We start from the raw sequence: 22514 nt of genomic DNA on the forward strand, positions 1-22514 counted from the left end.
AAACGGGAGTGAACAAGAGAACACACAAAAATCCTAATAGCTGCTTACTTAAAAAAAGAAAATGAAAAGATATTGTAATGCTGGGTTAGCAGTTCAGTATGACAGTGACTGGACGGAGGATGGGGGTGCCCCTTTGGACGGTCCATGAGTTCTCTAAACCACCCCAATGTTTCCACCAAGGGGTCACACAGCACTTTGCCTATGGTTTTATCTTTCCTATGTTAATGGAGAAAATTAATGATTTCTTTTGTCTATGTCTCCATCGTAAACAGTCTCTCTCAAACATGTACTTTACTTGCCTAGACATGAAAGGATTTCTGTTTCAGCCTTTGACTTGTATGATCTCCTATCTGTACAGTGAGAAGATGGACCAGGCAAAGTCTTTGGTTCTTCTGGCTCTAACATGCCAAGGGTCTGGCCACAGCACCCAGGAGCCCTCAGTTAAAATAGCATAGTCAACTAGCTTCTCCAGCCAAGAACCCAAATAGAGCACAGAATTCCTATGAACTCACTACAGACTTGTAGAATATATGGCCACCAATTAAGAGCATGAGCTATGGTTGGCTGATGAGTGATTCAAATACCATGCCCAAAACAGATGAGTGCCTGCTTCCCAAGTTTCATTTAAAAACAAACAAACAAAAAACCACGCAAAAGCAACAAAACCACCTAATGGGGCTATAGGCCATGCAAAGGCAATTAGGTTTTTCGAACACCTAGACCAGCCGCTTGTCCAGCTCACAGACAGCGCACTCCGTCTTCAGATCATTCCACCATCGACCCAACTCTTTAGGACTACGCCGTGTGCTGATACTTGCTCCAAGACTATCATCTCCATCAAGGGTAGAGACTGCTTAGTCATCCCAAGAGTGTAAAGGTAATGACAATGAGTACGGTTGTGATGGAGAGAAAGCCAAGGTGAAACACTTCCAGTGCCTAGTAGACCTGTGACTCAAACACGACAATCAAGTCCCCCGAGGGAAACACCAAGTCACTCCCGGAGTATGTCTGATCTTTTCTTACTTAGCAAGAGCAAGGTGGCTTTGAGCCTTACAAACAAAATGCCAAATGTGTATTTCCCTAATAAATCTAAGCCCCGCGTGTGCCTGGCCTGGGCCTAATTAGCTCAATGACTAGCGGCTACCCCTCTGTGGGACTCAGACACGAGTGGCTGGAAGCCATTCATATGAAAATCATTAAATGTAAGAATCACTTGTAAAACAAATGTGGGGGTTTTAGAGTCTTGGTCTGGTTCTTAACAGAAAGTTATACAATGCTTAGGATGAATTTATTCTCCTGAAGAATTCCGAGAATGAAAAATTTTCAGGACAGAAGCGGATACTTCGCTTTTTAGGAATGATGTGATTTTTTTCTCAAAACAGTCATGGTTCCTATGGTAGAATGTCTACCGTGTGCCTGTTACTGTGAAGTCTTCCCTCGGATTTTCTCCTCAGGACGTCACTGCTGCTCTAAGACTCACATATACGGAGGCCGCAAGTGAGGCTCAGAGACGTTACGTCCCACGCCAATGGTCCCACTCGGCGTCAGAAATGGAGTGGGAAATTCAGGCTCTGCACTCGATTCTTCTCTGCATTCTTGAAGATACCAAATGGTATTTATTTCTGACCTGTCGTGAGAACCTTCACTTCCCCTGGATCCCAAGGCCATAACCCTAGTACTGTGACAGGACATGACACGCATGGGTCTCTGATGCTCTCGGCCAGGCCACCCCTCTCAGAGCTATCCTAAGGTGGGTCTGATCATGCCTTTGGGCCCATCAGGACTAGGAATCGGTGAATAGGGTCTTTAGAATGGTAAAATGAGCCCGGAGTTGGGGAATGAAGCCCTTTAATTTACCCTGAAAGCCATGGGCCATTTATCTGAAAGCTACCCGGTAGGCAGAAGCATAATACTTTGGCCTCGTGAGGAACAAGGGGCTGTTCCCATGTCCTTAAGGTAAATGTGAACCTTAGGCAAATAGAACTAGTGTGGACAAAACAGCTCAGCCACACTGTCATCTGAAAAGACAATTGCGAAGCCACAGAAACGTGTTATTGGAGTTTGCTCAAGGCATGGGTCTCAAATAAGAGCACACGCTAAGCCTGTAATATTGCACATGCTTGGGTCTGCTGGGGCCCTCCCCAGGGTAGGAAGGGTGATTCCCAGGCAAAGCATTCCCTATAATTTATGCAGAAAAAAGCCTAGCTTGAAAGCCTGGGCATGATTGGGGATGTTCTGGGCTTCGAGTCCTCGTTAGGACTTTTTGGTCTTGAGTCTGGTTTGGAGCTCTAGCTTTTCCCTATTGGCTACAATGAACTTCAGGAATTTCCTTACGTTGTTCCTTATATAATGCTTCATATGGGAATGATAATGCTTCATATATACTTTGTTTTGGGGGAGGGTGATAGAAAGTCAAGATAACTTCAGATTGTGCATGAAAAGTGCTTAGGACATAGTCTGACACTCACTGAGCAGAGACTATGAATTTTGAGATCGCTATTCCCTGTTTCCTGTTTTGATGTGGCTACCCCAGCCTATCTTTAGACAGGCATTCCCTCAAGGATTTTGCCAAACTTTAAATGTGAGCCAGTGAGGCCAAAGTCCCCCACCAGAGAGAAGAACTCTGTGGTGTTCTCTGATGCAGCTCTGAGGGCTGTTTAAAGGGGAAGAGGAAGGGGGTTTGGAGAAAGGCAGAGGCCCAGAGGAAGAAGAGAACACTCGGGATAATAAAACCAGAGAGGTCACATGGGGGAGCCCAAATGTGGAAGCAGAAGACCGAATTCCAATAAATCGGAGTCCAGGTTCTTCAATGACCTGCTAATTTAAATTGGAGAGCAGGGTTGAAGAATCCAGAAGAATTCTAGATTGTTCGCCCCAGCCTCGCGCCTTGGTCACCTATGCTGCAAGCCTGGGAGCCCTTGTAGGGAATACCCTGGAGACTGAGGGGAGAGCCAGACTTGGACATGAAACAGACGTGGGCAAGGCTCTCCGCTCTGCCATGCACAACTCTCCCAAACCCACAGCGTTCTTGGCCTCTCTGAGCCTCCGCTTGCCCAGTGTAAAATGTGAGTACAGCTGTCATTTAAAGGGCTTGGTGTGGAGGCAAAACAAAAGGAGGTGTGCACGGCCTCTACCACGGTCTACGGACCACAGCAGGCCTCGGTCGATGGCACCGCACCTTCCCTCCCTCTTCCGCGACAGCAGACAACTCTCAAACTATTTGAACTCTTTGTTCTTTTGGGAAGAGGAATTAGAGCTGCAGAGATCTGATTTAGAGAGAGAAAGACAGAAGAGAGACTGAGAGAGAGAGAGACAGAGAGACAGACAGAAATACAGAGAAACAGGCCAGCAGGCTGCTACAGATTGAATGCTTGTGTCCCCCAAAACTCACACAGGGAAATCCTACCCCCCCCCCATGGTGATGATATTGGGAGATGAGGCATGTGGGAGCCGATAGGTCAGGTCATAAGAGTAGATCCCTCAGAAAGAAGCCGCAAAGAGCTCCTTGTCCCCTTGTCCCACACAGTGGGAAGTGCGCCCTCACCAGACGTGGCCAGCACCAGTGCCACGGTCTCGGACTTGTCTGCCCCACAACCCTGAGAAATGACCGTCTGCTGTTTATAAGGCACCCAGCTTGTCCTATTTTTGTTATAGCAGCCCGAATGGACCAAGACCCAGGCATATGCTCTCAGTGGCACAAGACATTTCTGGAAGAAAATATAAGGAATTGGTAACTTCTTTCTGGCAGGAGATGGAAAGAACTGGGCTTGTGGGCACTAAGAAATTTTGGTCTCCATTGTAGACCCTTTTCTAAAATGTGGTATTTTTGTATATCTGTTTGTTTTTTTAAAGATTTATTTATTTATTTGACAGACAGACATCACAAGTAGGCAGAGAAAGAAAGAGAGGAGGAAGCAGGGTCCCCGCTGAGCAGAGAGCCTGATGTGGGGCTCGATCCCAGGATGCTGAGATCATGATCTGAGCCGAAGGCAGAGGCTTAACCCACTGAGCCACCCAGGTACCCCTAAAGTGTTTTTTTTTTTAAACCATAAACCTGAGTTGCTTTAAAATAATAGTAATTTAATTTATAATTAAATTAAAGCTAATTTAATAATTTAATATAATAATATCAACAGCAGCAGAAGCAGCTAATGGACAAAAAGGAATGCACTGAGTTTTCTCCACCCCTCAGCAACACACCTGACTTCAAAAGCAGAGCCAGTCTTTAAAGGGATGAGAACAGAGGCACTTGGGTGGCTCAGTGGGTTAAAGCCTCTGCCTTTGGCTCAGGTCATGATCCCAGGGTCCTGGGATCGATCCCCGCATCGGGCTCTCTGCTCAGCAGGGAGCCTGTTTCCTCCTTTCTCTGCCTGCCTCTCTGCCTACTTGTGATCTGTCTGTCAAATAAATAAATAAATAAAATATTTAAAAAAGAAAAAAAGACAGAACGAACGAAAGGGGGGATGAGAACAAGAAATCACTACCAGCCAATGTCTTCACTTATTAAACGTATTAAGGAACCCTGGAGACCCAGTTGACATTACAGTTGGCAGAAGCTGAGGGTCAGGGACTTGGTTCCTTATGGAGTTCCTGTCCCTGTCAACAGAGCCCGGAGCTTGGGGACCTAGCTCTAGCATTTTTTCTCCCGTCAGATCCCAGAGCTGGTGGGAGACTTTACACAGACTGTAGAGGGGTTAAAAATAGAAGTTGAGTTGCTATTGGAGATACATGGAGAATTCACTACTTGCAAATCTCTAATTATAATATGTCAAGAGTAAAATACCTTGTCAGGAGCGGTAGCTCAGAGAACAGAATATTGACTCTGTCAACACAGTGATCCACGACTGTTTGGAGGCCTACACCGAATAGACATCCGGCAGAAACATGTCCTGCAGGGACTCATCTCAGCCCTTGGGGAGAGGATGACCTGCTAAGTCTTTTCTGTCTGTACTTTCCTCGGCTCTGGGTGCCTCCCGCTCCCCTTTTACAGATTCTGCGCTTCGTGTTAAATCATGTGCATATATTAGATGTTCTTGGAGCCTACCAGATGGATGGATGTTTTCTCGTACCCAAAACTACTCGGTTTCTCAAAGAAATGATGTCCTCGACAGTGCCCTCAGACTGGCATTAAGAACCGTCAGAGTTAGGGTGACTCCAGGCACAACGCAAGCCCGCGCAGAGTGACCTAGACGAGCTAATACGGGGCCGCGGATCCTAGGGTTGGGAGAACATGGGTCTGACCCACTTAGAGGTGAAATTCCTTCTTAACGCAGAACCTGGAGGGAAGGGAAGACATGCTTGGTAAACGTGTGAGGAGGCAAAGACATTTGGAAATGCACTTGTCATAGACCATGTTCTGCTCGGCCGGGTCAGGAAAGTCCAACTAACAAGTAGGTCAATGGCAGCAGAAGCACCTTCCATCTTGGCCGAGACAGAAAAGCATATGCACGAATCACGTGCAGTAGAAAACAAGACGGCCTCTTTTAGGTTTCTGTCCCTCCCCAACGTCAGGTTAAGCCCCCTCCTTCAGTTCAGAATGGTTCCCTTTGCTTTGAAACTTTTTGTGACAGCGTGTGTCACCTGAATGTTGCTGGAGAAAACAAAGGGGCCGGCTAACCAACCCTCGCCAAAGTCACACTCTCCCGGCTTGGAGGGGAACCCGCTGCCCCTCAGACACCCTAGGAATCATCTGAGCCAGATTCTTAGCACGTCTGTCCAAATTCAGGAATCACTGTATTGCTCGTCAAATCCAAAGGTAACAGAGAAGGAAGTCCTCACAGGGTTTCCTGACTTGGAGATTTCTCTGTGTTCCTGACCCGTCCATTCCTTCTTCTGGCCGTGGTCTGAATGTTCGTGCCTCTCCCTCCTCCCCCACCCCACTCACATTTTGTAAACCTAAAGCCCCAGGGATGGTGTTAGGAGGTGGGGTGTTAGAGGGTGAATCAGGCCATGGGGGGGCCCTCATGATTGGGATTAGTGTCATTACACAAGAGACCCAGAGGACTCCCCTACCTCTCTGTCCTGTGAGGACACAGTGAGAAGGCCTAGCTATGAACCAGGAAGGAGCCCTCACTCGACCACACTGGCACCTTGATCTTGGACTTCCAGCTTCCAGATCTGTAAGCAACAACTTTCTGCTCTTTGTCACCCTGTCTGTGGGATGACCAGCCTGAATGGATTAAAACATGCATCATGGCGGGGGGGGGGGGTTAAGGGGGTAGAAGAATAAATGAAACAAGATGGGATTGGGAGGGAGACAAACCATAAGTGACTCTTAATCTCACAAAACAAACTGAGGGTTGCTGTGGGGAGGGGGGTGGGAAGAAGGGGGGTGGGTTATGGACACGGGGGAGGGTATGTGCTGTGAGGGTATGTTGAGTGCTGTGAAGCGTGTAAACCTGGCGATTCACAGACCTGTACCCCTGGGGATAAAAGATATATGTTTATTAAAAAAAATTATAAAAACAGTTATTATACCAAAATGAAAAATATTCTACTTAAAACAAATACATGTTGTACTTAATGTTCTACTTAAAACAAAAACAAACAAACAAACAAACAAACAACATGTCTCTCCTATTTCAAAACCGAAATGTTCCCCAGATTTTGCAGGAACCTTATTGGTAGTGGTCCAAAGCTGGAAACAACCCAAAGACCCTTCCTCGAGTAAATGTATCAACAGACCCCTCCACAGAGGGGACCACACAACGGACTTGCTACTTGGCCGTGAAAAGCCATGACCTACTAATCCAACAGGTCAGGCGAATCTAAAGGCAGCGATGCTAAGGGCACGAAGCCCGGCAAAGAGGGTCCAGCATTCGACTCTGTTGCTCTACACTTCTAGAAACTAAAAACCACGCTGTAATGAAAGAAGCAGATCTGTTGGTCCCCCGGGGGATGAAAGAGGACAGGGAGGAAGGGCCGCAGCGGGGTAGGAGATGCCTTTGAGGGCGATGGAAATGCTGGTTACACCATCTGCACGTACGTCATCCCTCATCAAACGCTGCACTTCTAGATACACGCAGGTCATCGTGTGTCAATTGTATATTAATAAAACTGTAAAACATAAAGTACTTTTTCTCCTTTCCTAGGCGACCTGCTGTATGTGTACAGCCTTGGTCACCTTCCCTCCTGGGTCGCCATTCCCCATCTCTTGTTCTCTGCCCTTCCATCTGCCCCGTAGGTGCCTTTTCCTGGGCATAAAAGAGGAACCCAAATCCACTCTTGCACAAACTCCTTCCTCTGAACTCTACACTCCTCAGTTGCTCTCTTCTTTCTCTTGAGTGCAAGTGCCTACGATGGTCAGTGCACTCCAACCCCAACCATTCCCATGCATTTCTCAAGTCCTGCCCCTTGGTATCGCTCATCAATAGTCCAGGTGCCCTGCTTTCTCTCTGTCTCCAGTGATGCCGGCTTCCATAATGTCTTCCGAGTTCACACTGCCAGGCAGCCCTGCCAACACTCCTCCCGTTCAAACTCCAGTCTGGAGACCCTATTCATGTCCCACTCAGTAGCCCCTTGCCTCCCGAACCTTGCCACCTGTGAGTGTTTCAGTGACCTGCCTGCCCTTCCCTCCAGTTCCAATGCTTGCCAAATATACCTGTTGGAGGCTCTCCATGCACATGGCTCACGGTTAACTTTGACTAGTGTCTTTCTGTTTAATATCATCAGTGAGAAGATCCAAAGCACCTTATCGTTGACTCTGGTGGGCCCATCCTTGGTCTCTGCATTTGAATGTGGTACTTCTCCGTGGCTGCAGGGCTGAGGCCCCCGATCTCGACGTCAGCCACTGAACAGCCAGAATACCGAGCAAACCAGGGAGAGAGAACATCTCCCAGGGCTCGTCTGCATGGGACTCATCCGAGAGTCCTTCCGTAGGAATCTGGTATGATATCGGGAGCCTGGACTTCCAGGAACCATCACACAGAACTAGAGAACAGATGTGAGCCAAGGAAGAAGAGGCAGAGATGGATCCTGTTGGAACCGAGCCCACGTATGCCAAGCACCAACCTGGGTCTGAAGGCAGCCCTCCTTTGAGACTTCTTGTTGCATAAGCCAACATGTTTCCTGCTGCATTTTCTGTTACTTGCAGCAGCCAGAAGACTATGAAATGTATGTCCCCTCAACCACGGTACCGAGGCATGTCCCTCAGCAAGTGTTTCTTCCATCACCGAAATACCCTAAAGCCTTAGAAACCCATGCCCTAGACTTACCACATTACAGTCACAACAGAAATGTATCCTATATTCTCTAGCGGACCAAGAATCTCTCTAAAGAAAGAGAGCACACGTGCTCACCATTTCAAGGCGCTGCAGTGCCTCGGGCGCTCTGGACACCCAACACCCCGTGTAAATGTGCGCTGATCTCTAGGGAGCTCTTTCTGGGACAGAAGGATACTGGGCATCACAACTTCCCAACTGGGTTAAGATCTCCTTTTAGGTATCATCGCTAACCCTTCCTTTTAAGATTTCATTTTCCTGCTCTTCTGGCTCGAACTTCCTCAATGGCTCCCTCTTGCTCCTGGTGTGGAATTCTACCCACGGATCACAGCCAGCAAGTCTGTGGGATACAATCCCTCATGATTATTCCCATTTCATGCTTTGCCCCTGTGCCTCTGGACTTTCTTTGCATGCCCTGGACATACTGAAGACTTTTTAGTTTTTTGAACAAGTCAGGATATTTTCCTTTCTTTTTTTTTTTTTTTAAGATTTTTATTTATTTATTTCACAGAGAGGTCACAAGTAGTCAGAGAGGCAGGCAGAGGGGGAGGGGAAGCAGGCTCCCTGCTGAGCAAAAAGCCCCAGGTGGGGCTCGATCCCAGGACCCTGAGATCATGATCTGAGCTGAAGGCAGAGGCTTTAACCCACTGAGCCACCCAGGCGCCCCCAATATCTTTTGAACCTGGGGACCTTGACCTTGGTGTTCCTTCTGACTGGAGAGCTTATCTTCTTATTTTAAACATCATCTTCTTGATGGAAGTCCCAGACTACTCACCTGCAGGCAGTTCCCTTGCCAGTCTTAACCCTCCACGGCACCCGTCTTTTCCTCAAGAGCACGAATCACAATCTGTGTTTATGCAGCTGTTTGACTGACACAAGCTCACTCTAGGACGCTCATACTATGTTATAAAAGGAAAGGATCATTTCTGCTCGGTTCAGCCACATCACCTGGTAGGACTCCTGGTCACAGTAGAGGCTTTAAAAACATGCACGAATAAATCACTCTTCCAGAGCAGGTTAATATAGTTGGCACATACTGAGGCTTACTAAATAATGTCTGAGTGGACATTATTACATCCTTTTTCAGTTCTAAAAACCTTCTGAAGCCCTGCCAATACTGACTGTCACAAAATAACCAAAAACAAATAAACACCTAGCTGGTAGTTTACACAGCCGGTAACAGACACCTGCTAGACCAGCAAACCCATATAATAAACTCGTCCCTGAGTCGGAACAGCCAGATATACACAGGGAATAGCAGCGCTATTCACAAAACCCAAAGATGGAAACATCTCAAATGCCCATGAGTGAATGGATGGATGAACAAAAGGGACATAGCCATACAATGGAGTAGTACTCAGTCATAAAAAGGAACAAAGTACTCACACACACTACAGTGGGGATAAACCCTGAAAGCATTCTATTAAGTGAAAGAAGCCAGAACCAAAAGGTCATATGTTGTATGATTCCATTTTTATGAAATATCTAGAATGGGCAAATCCATACGGACTGAAAATCCATCCATACATCCATTTATGGGAATGGCTGTGTCTCTATAATGGGTTGGGGTTTCCTTCTGGGGTGATGAAAATGTTCCGGAACTAGATATGGTGATGGTTGCACTGAGCTGTGAATGTTTTCAACCCCACTGAATTAGATGCATTAAAATCGTTACAATGGTAAATTTCATGTCATATAGGTATTTAGCACACACACACACACAAAAGGTGAGATGGGCAATAGACCATGTTAGAATGTATACTATTTTTCAAAACTCTCCGTATTTGACCTTGAAATGAAGTACCAGGTAGCAAAGTAGTAAATGGTTACTTTGAGGGCCAAGAAATAATCTCCTGCTATAAACCAAGAAATTCCCTCACAAATACTGATTTTCCAGAGGCCTTGGAGCAGAGGAAAAAGGTACAAATACAGTTGCCTTCTACCTACAAAATGTTCTAGACTAGCAGCTTGGCCTGCCCAGGCTTTCCACAGAACAAGGTTTCTCAAATGAACATATACATCTTGTGATGTGCATGGTTATTTTAGGTCACGTGCACACGAACAAGTGTTTAATTTTAATAACTATTTTTGTTAAGGCTTATCTTTGATTAATAGCCAACAATGCTAGTTTTTAATTTACGGTGGTGATAAAATGTTTCTTTTTTGTTTGGTTGCTTGTTTTTAATCCGCCGAATACATTCATATGTAATAAAATAAACCCTTTTCGGTGCAGAAACTAAACAGCCACCCTCAAAATACAGAACATTCTATGACCTTGGAAAATTCTCCCATGCTGCCCCTTTGTGGCCCAGGCCTCCCCCACCCTATGGCTCGCACAAAACACAGAAGAACATAGGTAAATGTTAAAGGCATGAGGAAGGCTGAAGAAGCTGAAGAAGACGGGGCTGGGGTGGGGAGAAGCTGCAAAGGGGCCTGAGGTTTCTTCCTGGGTGATGGCAATATTCCAAGATTAGATTGCGCCACCCGTGGCACAACTGTGCAAATATATTAGAAATCAATGAATGGTACACCAAAAATGGTTTATCTCCATAAAGCTGTTAAAATTGCGAAGTGTATGATTCTTCTAAGAGGACCTAATTCCAGAAAAGGCAAGAGGAACAGAACTGAGATGAAAGCTTCCTTTTACGAATAAAGGCAGTTCAGGAAAAATGTGTTGATTTAAGTAAGTAATAGGAGAGGAGGCCTCTAGACAGGTGAGTTTTTGCAAGCTGCTGCGACAGCGCCAGATTCAGGGGCTGCTGGGGGGCAGGAGCCAACGTCGGATGGGGCGCGCCCTGCAGTCACCCCCACCAGCTCGGCCGCCCGAGGACCCGCGCCCACTTACTGTGGCGGTGCCCGACACGGTCTGCGCGCTGGTGTCCGCTGCGCTCTGCTCCGAGTGCGTCTGGGCGGGAGGGTACAGGTTTAACGTGTGCTCGGGGACGGTGGTCTGGCCCGTGTACTCGGGCGCGGGGTGGGGGTGAGGGGCCGTGTATTCCGCCGGGATGCCGTTCTGAGGGGGAGCAAACTGGGCTGAAGCGTAAGGCTGAGCCATTGTGTCCGGGGCAGCTGCTGCTTCCTGATTACCCTAAAAAAAATCAGAAAAGGGGAGAGAGGGTGAGAACACTGTGAGAGGGCACCAGACAGATCCCTTCCCTGGGGCCCGAAGACCAGTGCTCCCCGCAACAATCTGCAGGAGCCGGCACCGTGCCCACAGCCCGAGGTGGATTCCCCTTCATCTCCGCCAGGCTCCGTAAGGAAATGGTGCTCAGCATGTATACAGACATGACCCCATTGCGCGGATGCAGACATCGAGGCTCAGCAAGGTGCAGTCACTTCCCCCTATCTCCCAGCCCCATAGCCAAAGACAGAGGGTCTGTACTCTGCCCCATCAGATTTTTCTGGCAGATCCTCCTTATTTCATTCCCATTTTGGAACATGCGAGCATGTAGTTGTCTCCAGTGACAGCAGCGCCTTGATTTGATACTTAAAATGCCAAGAGAGATTAAATTGAACGTGTGTGTTCTTGAGAGGAGAGACAATTCATCTAAGCATTTGAATTTAATCAAAGTTTTATGTGACTTGGCTCACATAATGGGATGGGGGGGGGTTTCTTTTAATGGTCACAGTGTGTGTGTGTGTGTATGTGTGTGTGATGTTCCAATGAAGTGCCAATAAGAAGCAGCCAATGGAAATTCAAGACCTAATTTGGATAAAGATGGCACTCTGTGATACTGTGTTCACCATTTTAAGTATCTTTATAAAATGCTGGACTTGCATCAACCTCATTAGTCAATGCCTCCCCCCGCCCCCTGCTTTATTTTTTTTATAAGCACAGAGTATTATATAACAATTCACCCTTCCAATCTAGGCAAAACATGCAGCGTGATCATTATAGTCAAGTCAAAAGAATTTAAAAAAAAAAAAAAAAAAAACTGACTTCAAACACTTCCATTTCAGGAAGCTTCTCTCCTTCTCTCCTCCTACCCAGACCCTCATAACTATACTACCCTGCACACACATACACACACACGTGCGCACACAGGCACACAATGCACACACATGCACACTGCAGCAGAAACTGTAACTCAGAGGTCCAAATTTTTTCATGATCTCAAGAGATGGGATTGCACATTCAGAGAGAGAGAGAGAAGCTTAGCAATTAAGCATAGCAGATAGCTGCCTCTCCCATTGTCTGTGGTCAATTAGATGTGACTTCAGCCCTCACAGAATGATACCAGGGCACGAATGTCAGGATTGCTCACATCTCCTCAGTCCCCACCACCGACATTTGAGAGCCTCTCCAGCTAAAGCAACTGGAGTGCCGCGAAAACATTATGACAGAGAAGGGACCCCAAAAAAAAAAAAAAAAAAGTTTATTCTCGGAGCCGCACACAGAGTTTGTGCATTTGTTTAGAGGGGACCTTAATTAGAATGTTAAAGATGACACTTCGGAGAGAACTAAGCTTAGGATAAGTTTAAAACATTTTACAAGTGAAAACATTCCCATCACGCCCTTTCCTCCCCCAGACGAATGTCTCCAAATGTCTATGCCACTGGGAAAGCAGAAATGTGCAGCTATTGCTTGCTTTCTGCCTAACGTCTTTTCCTTGCATTTGGGGCTGTGCAGGGTCTCTCGGCACCTTCGTTGGATCCCTGCACATGGAGAGTTAACCCTGACCATCCTGGGAAGCCACATTGTCACTGCTGCTTTGTGTGCATTGGTCTTTTCATCAAGAATAATACCTGGTTTCCTGTTAGGAGACACATCCTCTCTCAGCTCACAGAGTACAGATGGGGAGGCTGAGCCCTGCCTCAACTTACCTCCAGACACGGTCACGTGACCCTGACTCATCAGAGGGTTTCACGGTCACCATCACAGGGACATGGGTTCACCTCCATCTAGTGATCTCACCTCTAGCAACATCAAGGAGGCATAATCCGGGGACCTCCCAGGGGTTTGGGGAAGAGGTTCTCTTTCCACTGGGATTGGCTGCTGTAAAAATAGCACAGCCCCGGGGCTGCCCACAACTGCCACTTGAAAAGGACCCACCTAAAGCAGAAGCCAACCCAGAGGGAAACAAAGCCCAGAAATTGACAAACAGGTCATTTAAGTCCCAGTGACATCATGTGAAGCCTTGGGTCCAACCTTATCTGCAGTTAATAACACCACTGTTTGCTTTAGTTACGTGAATCGGTAAATGCCGCAGTTTGTGTCAGATAGTTTTATTTTCTGTTACTTACAACCCAAAGAGTCTGGGCTAATAAGAATAGAAACGTCCTCTCCCATTTATAAGCTAACTAGCATCCTTCTCTTCTACAGGGCTGCTCAAGGAACACAGGCCTCGGTACACAAATTCCACATGGAGCCACTTTTTTTCTGGCTGATGAGAAGTCCCAGAAACTCTGGGACCTTGAGAACCCTCCAAAGGGAAATTCATTTTGCCAGATTCTACTTCTGCCCAAAGGCCCGTTTCAGTACCTCCCACCCCCGACCTTCGATCTGGTGCTTCTTTGAACTGAAAATCAGGCTTGTGAAAACTCCAGGCGTGGCCCCAAAGGGAAGCAGGAAAAAGCAACAGCAGAGAGATGTTCACACAAAGAGAAAGCTTTCCCATATAGGTCCATGTGGCCTTTCCATACAGCTAAGCACTCTCAGGAAGAGTAGCCTGTCCCCCACAGGTTCCCAAGAAACTACAGGGGCTTTCTGGTGGGATCTGAGCTCTCTCTGCGTCAGAAGGAGAAGCCAACAGTCACTCCATACTCTCCACATCCATCAAGTCTACCCACTCACTGCCTCTCTGCTTGGAAAACCCTCCCTTCTCCTTTGCCTGGCTGGTCTTGACTGTCCTTTTGGGTCCCAGGCCAAGTTCTCCAGCAAGCCTTTTTTGACACTGAGCCCACTTCAGCTGTGTGTCCTCTATGCTCCATTGTGGCTTGTGATCACATCTCACATAATTCCTAGTGCTGCCACTGCCTGCTTATTTGTCTGGGAGAGTCCTCACGGCTGGGGACTGTGTCACGTTCTCCATTCCATTTCCAGTGTCTCATGGCATGCTAGCTGCAAAGTAGGCATTTATCAGTACTTTTAAGTGAATACATGCTCGAATAATGAGCTTTGGGCTCTGAGAAGCTTAACCTGGCAATAGGACATAGGGTGGTAGGGTAGGGGGAAAAAGAGAGGGGTTGGCAAATGACCCATGGGACAAATGTGGCCCACTGGTTGTTTTGTAAATAAAGTTTTATCGAGACACAGCCATGCTCATCATGCTATCATCACAGAGTTGAGTAGTTGTGAGAGACCCACAAAATCTAAACTATTTAACCATTTTGGCCCTTGCAGAATAGTTTTTAAATCAAGGTGGCAAAGTTATCACTAAATATGGAAACATCAAGTAAGAAGCCACCATTACGGAAGTAATGCTAAGTTTGGGCAGGAAATAAAGTTGGCAGGAAAATCAGAAGAGAGACAAAGGGGGGGGGGTGCGTTCTCCCTAAACCAAGGATGGAAGCTCAGCCAGAGTTGTGGACGGCTGGTGCCAAGGATGGTGCCCAATGGAGACATCTTCTTCAGAATGTGCTTCCCATCGTCGGAAGGAGCACATGGGCTTCGGACTTAGCACAGTGGGCTGCTGAGGGGAAGACCCATGATGGCCTCAGGCTTCTGTGCTCTTCGGAAAGGGATCCCTTCTCCCCAGTGCTCAGAAGGCAGGCTGAGGGGTGCTGCTTTCTTCTCAGGCCTAGAAGGTGCCAGGCATTGTGCCAGGCTTGGCGTCAGTACTTCTTACACAGGGCAACCGCTCCCCCAGGGACATCTGACAAAGTGTGCAGACACTTTTGGTTGTTCCCAGTGGGAGGAAAGGGTTGCTGCTCACATGGAGTAGAGAGAAGCCAGGGATGGTGGTGCTAACCACCCTATCATGCGCGGAATGGTATCCCCCACAAAGGATGATGCTGCCCCCAGTGTTAATCTCGCCGAGACCTAGGATCCCTGGTTTGCATGCATTGCCTCTTTCACCCCATGTTCCTTGGCTGGGAGGGAGACTGCAGTCCAGAGCTAGGAAATCATTGTGCAAGGTCACCACAATAAGTGGCTCCTAGGGAAGCCAGGAGCCTAATGGATCCCCAGGTGTCTCCGACCTCGGAAGGCTATTATCACTTGGTGGAAAGATTTGTTCCTATTTTGAAGTAAACAAACCTCTTTTGGTCATTCCTACACCGTGGCCTCAAGACCTGCTACCCACCAGGCGTGGGTACACCCTACGGGGAGTCAGGTGTTGGGATACTTGATGCAGAAATACCAGTGTTCCGCTAGCTAGACGAGTCTCTGGTGCGTGTTAGAGCAGCAGCCTGGAAAATTTGTGCCATCTCAAGCCCAGGGTCTAGCTCTACAAGATTCTGAGGCTATCCCAGGAAAGGCAAGGGCCAACTGGGGACACAGCGCCAACCTCTATCAAGCATTGTGCTGTTTTGGCAAACCCAGCACACCAAGCTCTAGGGACTGTGTGCATGGTCGTCAAGGAGCCCACAGGTAGGGTTCAAGTCCACGGGGTTTTGCAGGGCACTCCTGCTCTGAAGTCCTCAAACAGATGTTAGTGGGACCCCCTGCAGTTACTTATTAACACTGATAGCCGTTCCAGAGAGACCTTAATTAATATTCTCAACATTTGCACTTTGGGCTAATTACAGCTAATATTTAATTAAGATCATTGTACTTCCTATAGAATTCTTTTTCACCTTCAGATGGCTTCAGAGATGTCTTTGTTTCTGCCCTAGTGATGTTCCTGGGTTCTTAGCTTGGCTGAAGTGTGTTTTCTGGAAAAATACATTCACATTAAGGGCACCTTTGGCACTCCAGGTCAAGGAAGATCTTGGGCACGTGACCAGGATCCTGGTTGAAAGCTGAAGTCAACTTCACGTAGGTGAGAGTGACAGACAAAAATTATTTGGAGCATTCCGGCTAGACATTCCCTCATTTGTAGAAGCTGCCTTCTTTCTTCTACTCCAATGCCAAACCCCCACCTTTCCCTAAATAAGTGAGATGATCACAGAGATTCTGATATGTACTGAGTCAGGGTGCCTGTGGGTGTCCCGAGGTGGTGGGGAGGGTGATTCTGCTTTGTACAGAACCCCCACATCATCCAGCAAGTGCTGCAAGAGATTTCCAAACCTAACATCAGATGTTCAGTGCCTGAACTTTCCTGGGTTGCTGATAAATACACAAAAAATATTTTTGAAAAAACTTAAGACCTTAGGTTTTCATGTCTGCCCTTGCTCCTGTAGAAAGGGATAGAGACTTGTAAAAGACAATAGTTACTAGGAATGTAGAGGGAACTTCCCTGTCCTCATGCCGCAAGCCTCAATCAGAGCAGAAACTCAACAACAGCTAGAAGATATGGGAACCCATCGTTATGCAAGATGCGCCCCCCCACCCCACCATGGGTGGCTTTAGTACTCCAGTTACTGAGATCGAGAGCATTATTAAAATGCAACCAAGTCTGAGTCACCAAAGCAAAAAAAAAAAAAGAAAAAAAAATGCCATTTCAATTTAAATATTTTACTGAAGCATGAAATAGCCAGGATATTATTGCTATTTTAAGACAAACACCGTAATCTGACTATTAGCACAGTGTGCGGACTCTATTGCAGGCAGACATTCAGAGAGGCGGTCTTCAAACACGGGGTTGGGGAGGGCGGATTGCTTCGGTCACGGAAACACCCAGCACCTTTAATTTCCTCTCCGAGGTGGGCTCAGGAGATAGGAGTCAGAGAGAAAACGAGAGCTCCCCCTCCCGCACACAACCCCCCAGACATCTCCCTTTGCCTAATTCACTGCCCCAAGTGGTTTAATAAAGCCATTTTTAGAGAGTAATAACAGAACAAAGGGGTGGCAGCCCACCAGACTTTGCAAAATATTTTGGCCCCAAATCTAATGCAAACCACATTTCAACTGATAAATAGCCATGATGTGGCAGAGCGTGAAGCGGGGATATTCTTTTCCATGTAACTGCCTGACTTTTCGTGAGGGGCGAAGTGCCTGCTTTCAGAGCTGCCAAGGTGGGCTTTAAAATAATGAAGTCTATTTCCCTCTGTAGGAGCATGTGTCTCCCCAGCTGTGATCATCAAACTTCTTGAATTACCCTTTCCCCTTTCAGTTCTGGAATTGATTTGCCCCCACCCCACCCCCCACCCGGTCCATTTCTTGCCTGGAAAAACCCCTTCTGGCCTGAACACAGTCCTTCTAATGAAGACATGCAGAGGAATTGTCCAGCCCGAATAAACCACTGATGGTATCTGTCCACACAGCCAAGAAAAGCAGCCACTCCCGGAGGGACCCCCGCCAATCCAGACTCAGGGAAGCAAGCCTCCCTTCTGGGTCGCCTGCAGTTTTCCCTCTTCTTGACTGTTTTACTTGAGTTTTGTAGCCCGGTCCCTTCTACTTCTCTGGCAAGAAATTGCGCATATTCAGAGAAAGCCTCCAGCGCCTGGCTGAAAAGAGCTAAACTGTATCATGCCCCTGGGGGCACCGAGACAAAGAAGAAAATGCAAAATTACACCATTAACCTGCTGGTTCTAAGACCAGCTCAGTTAGACACATCAAGCAGAAAGCTCTCTCTCTCTCTCTCTCTCTCTCTCTCTCTCTCTCTCACACACACACACACACACACTTGGCTGAAATTCCCCCCACCCCCCCACCCCACGCAGGATTCAAGGAGCAGAGTACGGATTGCAGAGAGCAACAGAGACTTAACGCAAGGCAAGACTTCAGCTTCATTCAAATCACAATTTCGAGTGAAATATAAAATCGGGAAAAATACCTGCTGCACCATCCTGCTTCCTTTCTCCTCCATAAACTTAGCAGCTGTTCTAACCCCACACCACAAAGCATCTGCCCAAAGCAAGCCTCAGTTACGAGCGAGGGTGTGCGCTCTGTGCAACGTGTGGATGGCTGGATGTTGAAGGAGGGGAGCCGGGGCCGCCTGGCTGACCTCCCCCTCAACATCTGACTGCTCCCAAAACCAACCCCAGATGGGACTCTTTCCGCCAGCGAGGCCTGGCCCATCAATCACGGCTCGCCCCTCCTCTGGCTCCTGTTCTCAGTTTCAGGGTGCACACTGAGCAGATGATTATATAGAGGAGGCAGAAAACACACACACACACACACACGCACGCACGCACGCACGCACACACACAGCCACACAGTGCTTGCCTACATTAATAGCTGTTTAAAAAACATTAGAAATGCTATCCTATGCATCGCCTGGAGCTGGAATTTTTCATTACTAAACTAAATATATGGTATGCAAAGTTATGAAATCCACCGGGGAGCTTGCTTACTATCCTATTTTGTTTTATATTTTTGAGAAGGCGGGGGGGGGGGCATGCCAAGGGTAACAGGGGAAGAGACAGACAGGATGAAGAAGAGGCTCAGAGACAGAGGGGATGGGGACAGGAAAATTTAAAGCAATGCCCTGAGAAGAGAGGGAATGAATTTATAACAAAGCTGCATGGTTAATTGTAAATTGATCTTAAAATCCTGTAACTGACAGGGGTTTGGAAGATTCGGAAGCCCAGCTCCTTTGCAGATGTGCTGTGTGACCTTAGGCAAGGAGGTGCAATGCTCTGGGCTTCCGTTGTTGCTTCCGCTTAGTCGGGATAATGATGAGTGACTTCACAGTGTGATTGTTAAGGATCAAAATAAAAACCAAATCGTAACAACACACACACACACACACACACACACACACACACACACACAGGGCTTGGCTTATAGTATATGCTATATAAACAGGTTCATTCATCACGTGATGATGTAAAACTCGAGACCACCTTTGTCCCTATGGACTATGTGGTCAAGAGAGAAGGCAGGCTCTCAAGAAAGGAACCCACAGATGATCCCCAAATCGTCATGGTGATTAATGCTATGAAGGACAAGTCCAGGGTTCTTGCTTTCTCCTCTTCTTGAACTTTTCCTCCTCTTAGCTCATTTTTTTCTTCCCTTTCAAACGAGCAAAAACAAAACTGCGTACAAAAAAATCCCCAGTGATTTCAATGCCAAATGCTGCCTCTTTATTTAAAGCTACAAATACTTTGTTCTTCCTTTATTATTAAAACTACAACAACCAGAGTGAAATGTCAAAACAGTTTCAGATTTATGTGGCCATGTCTTTCCTGCTTGCCGAGGGAGAGTTTCAGGACTCCTACCCACCCTTCCCGTGGACAGCTGCTTATCGCCAAGACGCCTTGCTAAGAAGAGGAGAGATCTCGCTACACTGGAGGGAATGGATGGGGTTTCTGAAGTGATTAAACGTGTAATTAAATTGTGTAACAGAGGAGAGGGTGAGGGCGGGAAAGGCTGTCTGGAAGAATTCAACCTTCCCGCTGGCCTGTCACTAGCTCAGGTAGCCCCTGGGTGATTTTTTTTTTTTTTTTAATTCCCAGCTCCCCAGGGTTGGAAAGAAAATCTGGATCAACAGTATCTGTGCCATCCTTCCATTTCCATTTCTAATCACACTCCCGGGACACCTCTGATGCAGAATTAAAATAAGCAGCCTGTGAGGGTTCCTTACAGGGACATGCTATCCCCCCCCTCTCAGAGCTGTATAACCACAGAGTGATGGAGGAAATACTCAAAAACCAACCAACAAATCACTAAATAGAGAGGAGCATCTCAGGTAGGAACAACCAGGGAGATGCAATCAGACACCAGTCCTTAGCCAGTGTACCATCAGAATCTCTTGTGTGTGGGGGGGTATTCTTATTAAAAAAAAAAAAAAAAAAATTAGACTCCAGGACTCTATCCCAGACCTACTGCCTTCAGAACTCAGAGGGTGGGATCTGGGCATGGACGCTGTGTAGAGCTGCCCTGGGTCATTCTGCTACCCTGGGGGAAAGTGTTCTGCATTTTTCAGATTATAGGTGTGATCCCTTGGGCTATAAAAGCCATGGAGGGAGTTATCACGCCAACATTGTTTAAATGAAATAAACTACACCACACTGGAAAAGAACAGAATAGAATAAAATGATAAGAGTTAGTATTGTTTCATGAAACTTTTATGTGGGCGAATTGGGTTGTGATGTAAAATCTTTTATGGATTGCCGTAAAATACGTAAAATTAAAAACACCATGCTAGTAATCTCCAGCATGTGTTACCATTTAATCTTTTACTAGAACGGTGGCTGTAGAGTCAACGTCAAATGATCAGAAGTCAGGAGTATAATGGTAGGATTATTGGCAAGTCATTCAACCTTCATGTGCCTCAGCTCCCTTATTTATAAATATAAATAATATGTATTCTTCTTCCCAATGAGGCTCTTGTAATACTTTAGGGGGGAAAATCTACAGGACTCTGTTTTATAATCTAAAAAGTCCCATGAGTACATTTCCTATTGTGGGGATGAAATCTGCTCTCCTTCTATCCAGCCAAGTGTACTGTCCGGAGTGCACATGAAGAAGTATGTCAGGTTCTCACCCCCAAGGGGCCAGGTGCTGGGCTAGACACTTCAATCCTCACAATCAGCCCCTTTTGCTAGCTGGTATGATCCTCTTTAAAGATAAGAGAACTGAGTCTCCAAACAAGTGAAAAATATCTCCCACTATGGAATCTAATACATTAGTTAAGTAGCAGAACCAAAATTTGAACCTTATATGGTCTTCCTGCCACTGAATCTATATTGAAATGAAGATGAAGATGGAGATGATGATGATGACAAGGGTGGTGATGGTGATAATGAAGATAGAGATGATGATGATGGTGGTGGTGATGAAGATGAAGATGGAGATGATGATGATGATGATGATGATGTGGTGGTGGTGGTGGTGATGGAGATGATGGTGGTGGTAATAGTCATAATGATGACGATGATGGGGGTGGTGGTGGTGATGGTGATGATGAAGGTAGAGATGATGATGATGATGATGATGATGATGGGGGTGGTGGTGGTGATGGTGATGATGAAGATGGAGATGATGATGATGATGATGATGATGGGGTGGTGGTGGTGATAGTGATGATGGAGATGGAGATAATGGTGGTAATGGTCATGATGATGATGATGATGGGGGTGGTAATGATGAAGATGGAGATGATGATGATGGTGGTAATGGTCATGATGATGATGATGATGGGGGTGGTAATGATGAAGATGGAGATGATGATGATGGTGGTAATGGTCATGATGATGATGATGATGGGGGTGGTGATGATGAAGATGGAGATAGAGATGATGATGATGATAAGAAAACTTTTCTTGAGCATTAACTACGTACTACGTACCAGTCATTGTTCTAAGCACTGAGGATACAAAACTCAACAAAGGAGCTTTGCTTACATTACCTATTCTAACAAGAACCCAGTACCATTATTCCCTTTCTAAGGGAGCTGGAGTTACTTCCTCATACTCGCAGAATGGAAAGGGATAGTTGGCCAAAATCTCTGAGACTCCTAAGCTCTATTTTCTAAAGTAGTTGGAGATGGGTTTGAATTTGACCTCCATTAGGTAACACACAAACCTTGGTTTGCCTAACTACACCAGCTTACAGAGCAGCATTTCTTTTCTTTTTTTTTTTTTAATTTTTATTTATTTATTTGATAGAGAGAGATCACAAGTAGGCAGAGAGGCAGGCAGAGAGAGAGGGGGAAGCAGGCTCCCCGCTGAGCAGAGAGCCCAATGCGGGGCTCGATCCCAGGACCCCGAGATCACGACCCGAGCTGAAGGCAGAGGCTTAAACCACTGAGCCACCCAGGCGCCCCCAGAGCAGCATTTCTTAAAAAAAGAATTCTGTGATTGCTCTGAGGCCATAACTCACAAAAACAAACAAAGAACAAAGATAACCCCAATCCATGTCACAGACTCAAGTGAAAGCAATTTGTTTCATTTCACTTCCCTGGCCTCAACAGGGAAGCAAAAGAGGCCAGAAGCCATCTTTCTGTGGCTGACAAACACAAGCCCCACAAACCAGCCGAGTGGGCGGCAGGCTTGCAATGATGAGGTGTCATGTTTGCAAAATGTTCCATCCTGAGTTTCCATTTGGAGTCACAGAAGGGAGTGTAGAGGTTGTTTTTCTCAACTCCCTAAAAGTTAGCGACGATCAAATATTTATGGCACTTAGTGTAAGGCAGGAGCCTTGATACAGTTGCTCGTGAGGTGATATTTCCAAAGGGAAATGTACTTGTCTCTTAAAAAATTAGCAGCCTCTGGAGCAAGTGAGGATCCCAACCAACAGCACCAGGCACTTAAAAAGATAGATTTTCTCATCTTACTCGCCATCGCCCCAGGTTCTCGGAGGACCCT

At 46.7% G+C, this 22514-nt stretch overlaps 1 protein-coding gene across 30 annotated transcripts in view; it reads right to left on the reverse strand.

Moving 5' to 3' along the window:
• Positions 1-22514, reverse strand: part of LOC131819383 (RNA binding protein fox-1 homolog 1) — a 549338-nt gene that overhangs the window by 162230 nt on the left and 364594 nt on the right. For 26 of the 30 annotated variants that reach the window (XM_059154443.1, XM_059154436.1, XM_059154419.1 and 23 more), the window contains exon 2: positions 11065-11307. In XM_059154443.1, coding sequence (XP_059010426.1) covers positions 11065-11307 — 243 coding nt within the window. Of the gene's footprint in view, positions 1-11064; positions 11308-18037; positions 18168-22514 lie in introns of those variants that run through there. The other 4 variants (XM_059154440.1, XM_059154441.1, XM_059154425.1 and 1 more) reach the window with 4 other exon arrangements.

Source organism: Mustela lutreola, chromosome 17 (genome assembly GCF_030435805.1).
Source record: "Mustela lutreola isolate mMusLut2 chromosome 17, mMusLut2.pri, whole genome shotgun sequence".
NCBI classification, from domain to species: Eukaryota; Metazoa; Chordata; class Mammalia; order Carnivora; family Mustelidae; genus Mustela; species Mustela lutreola.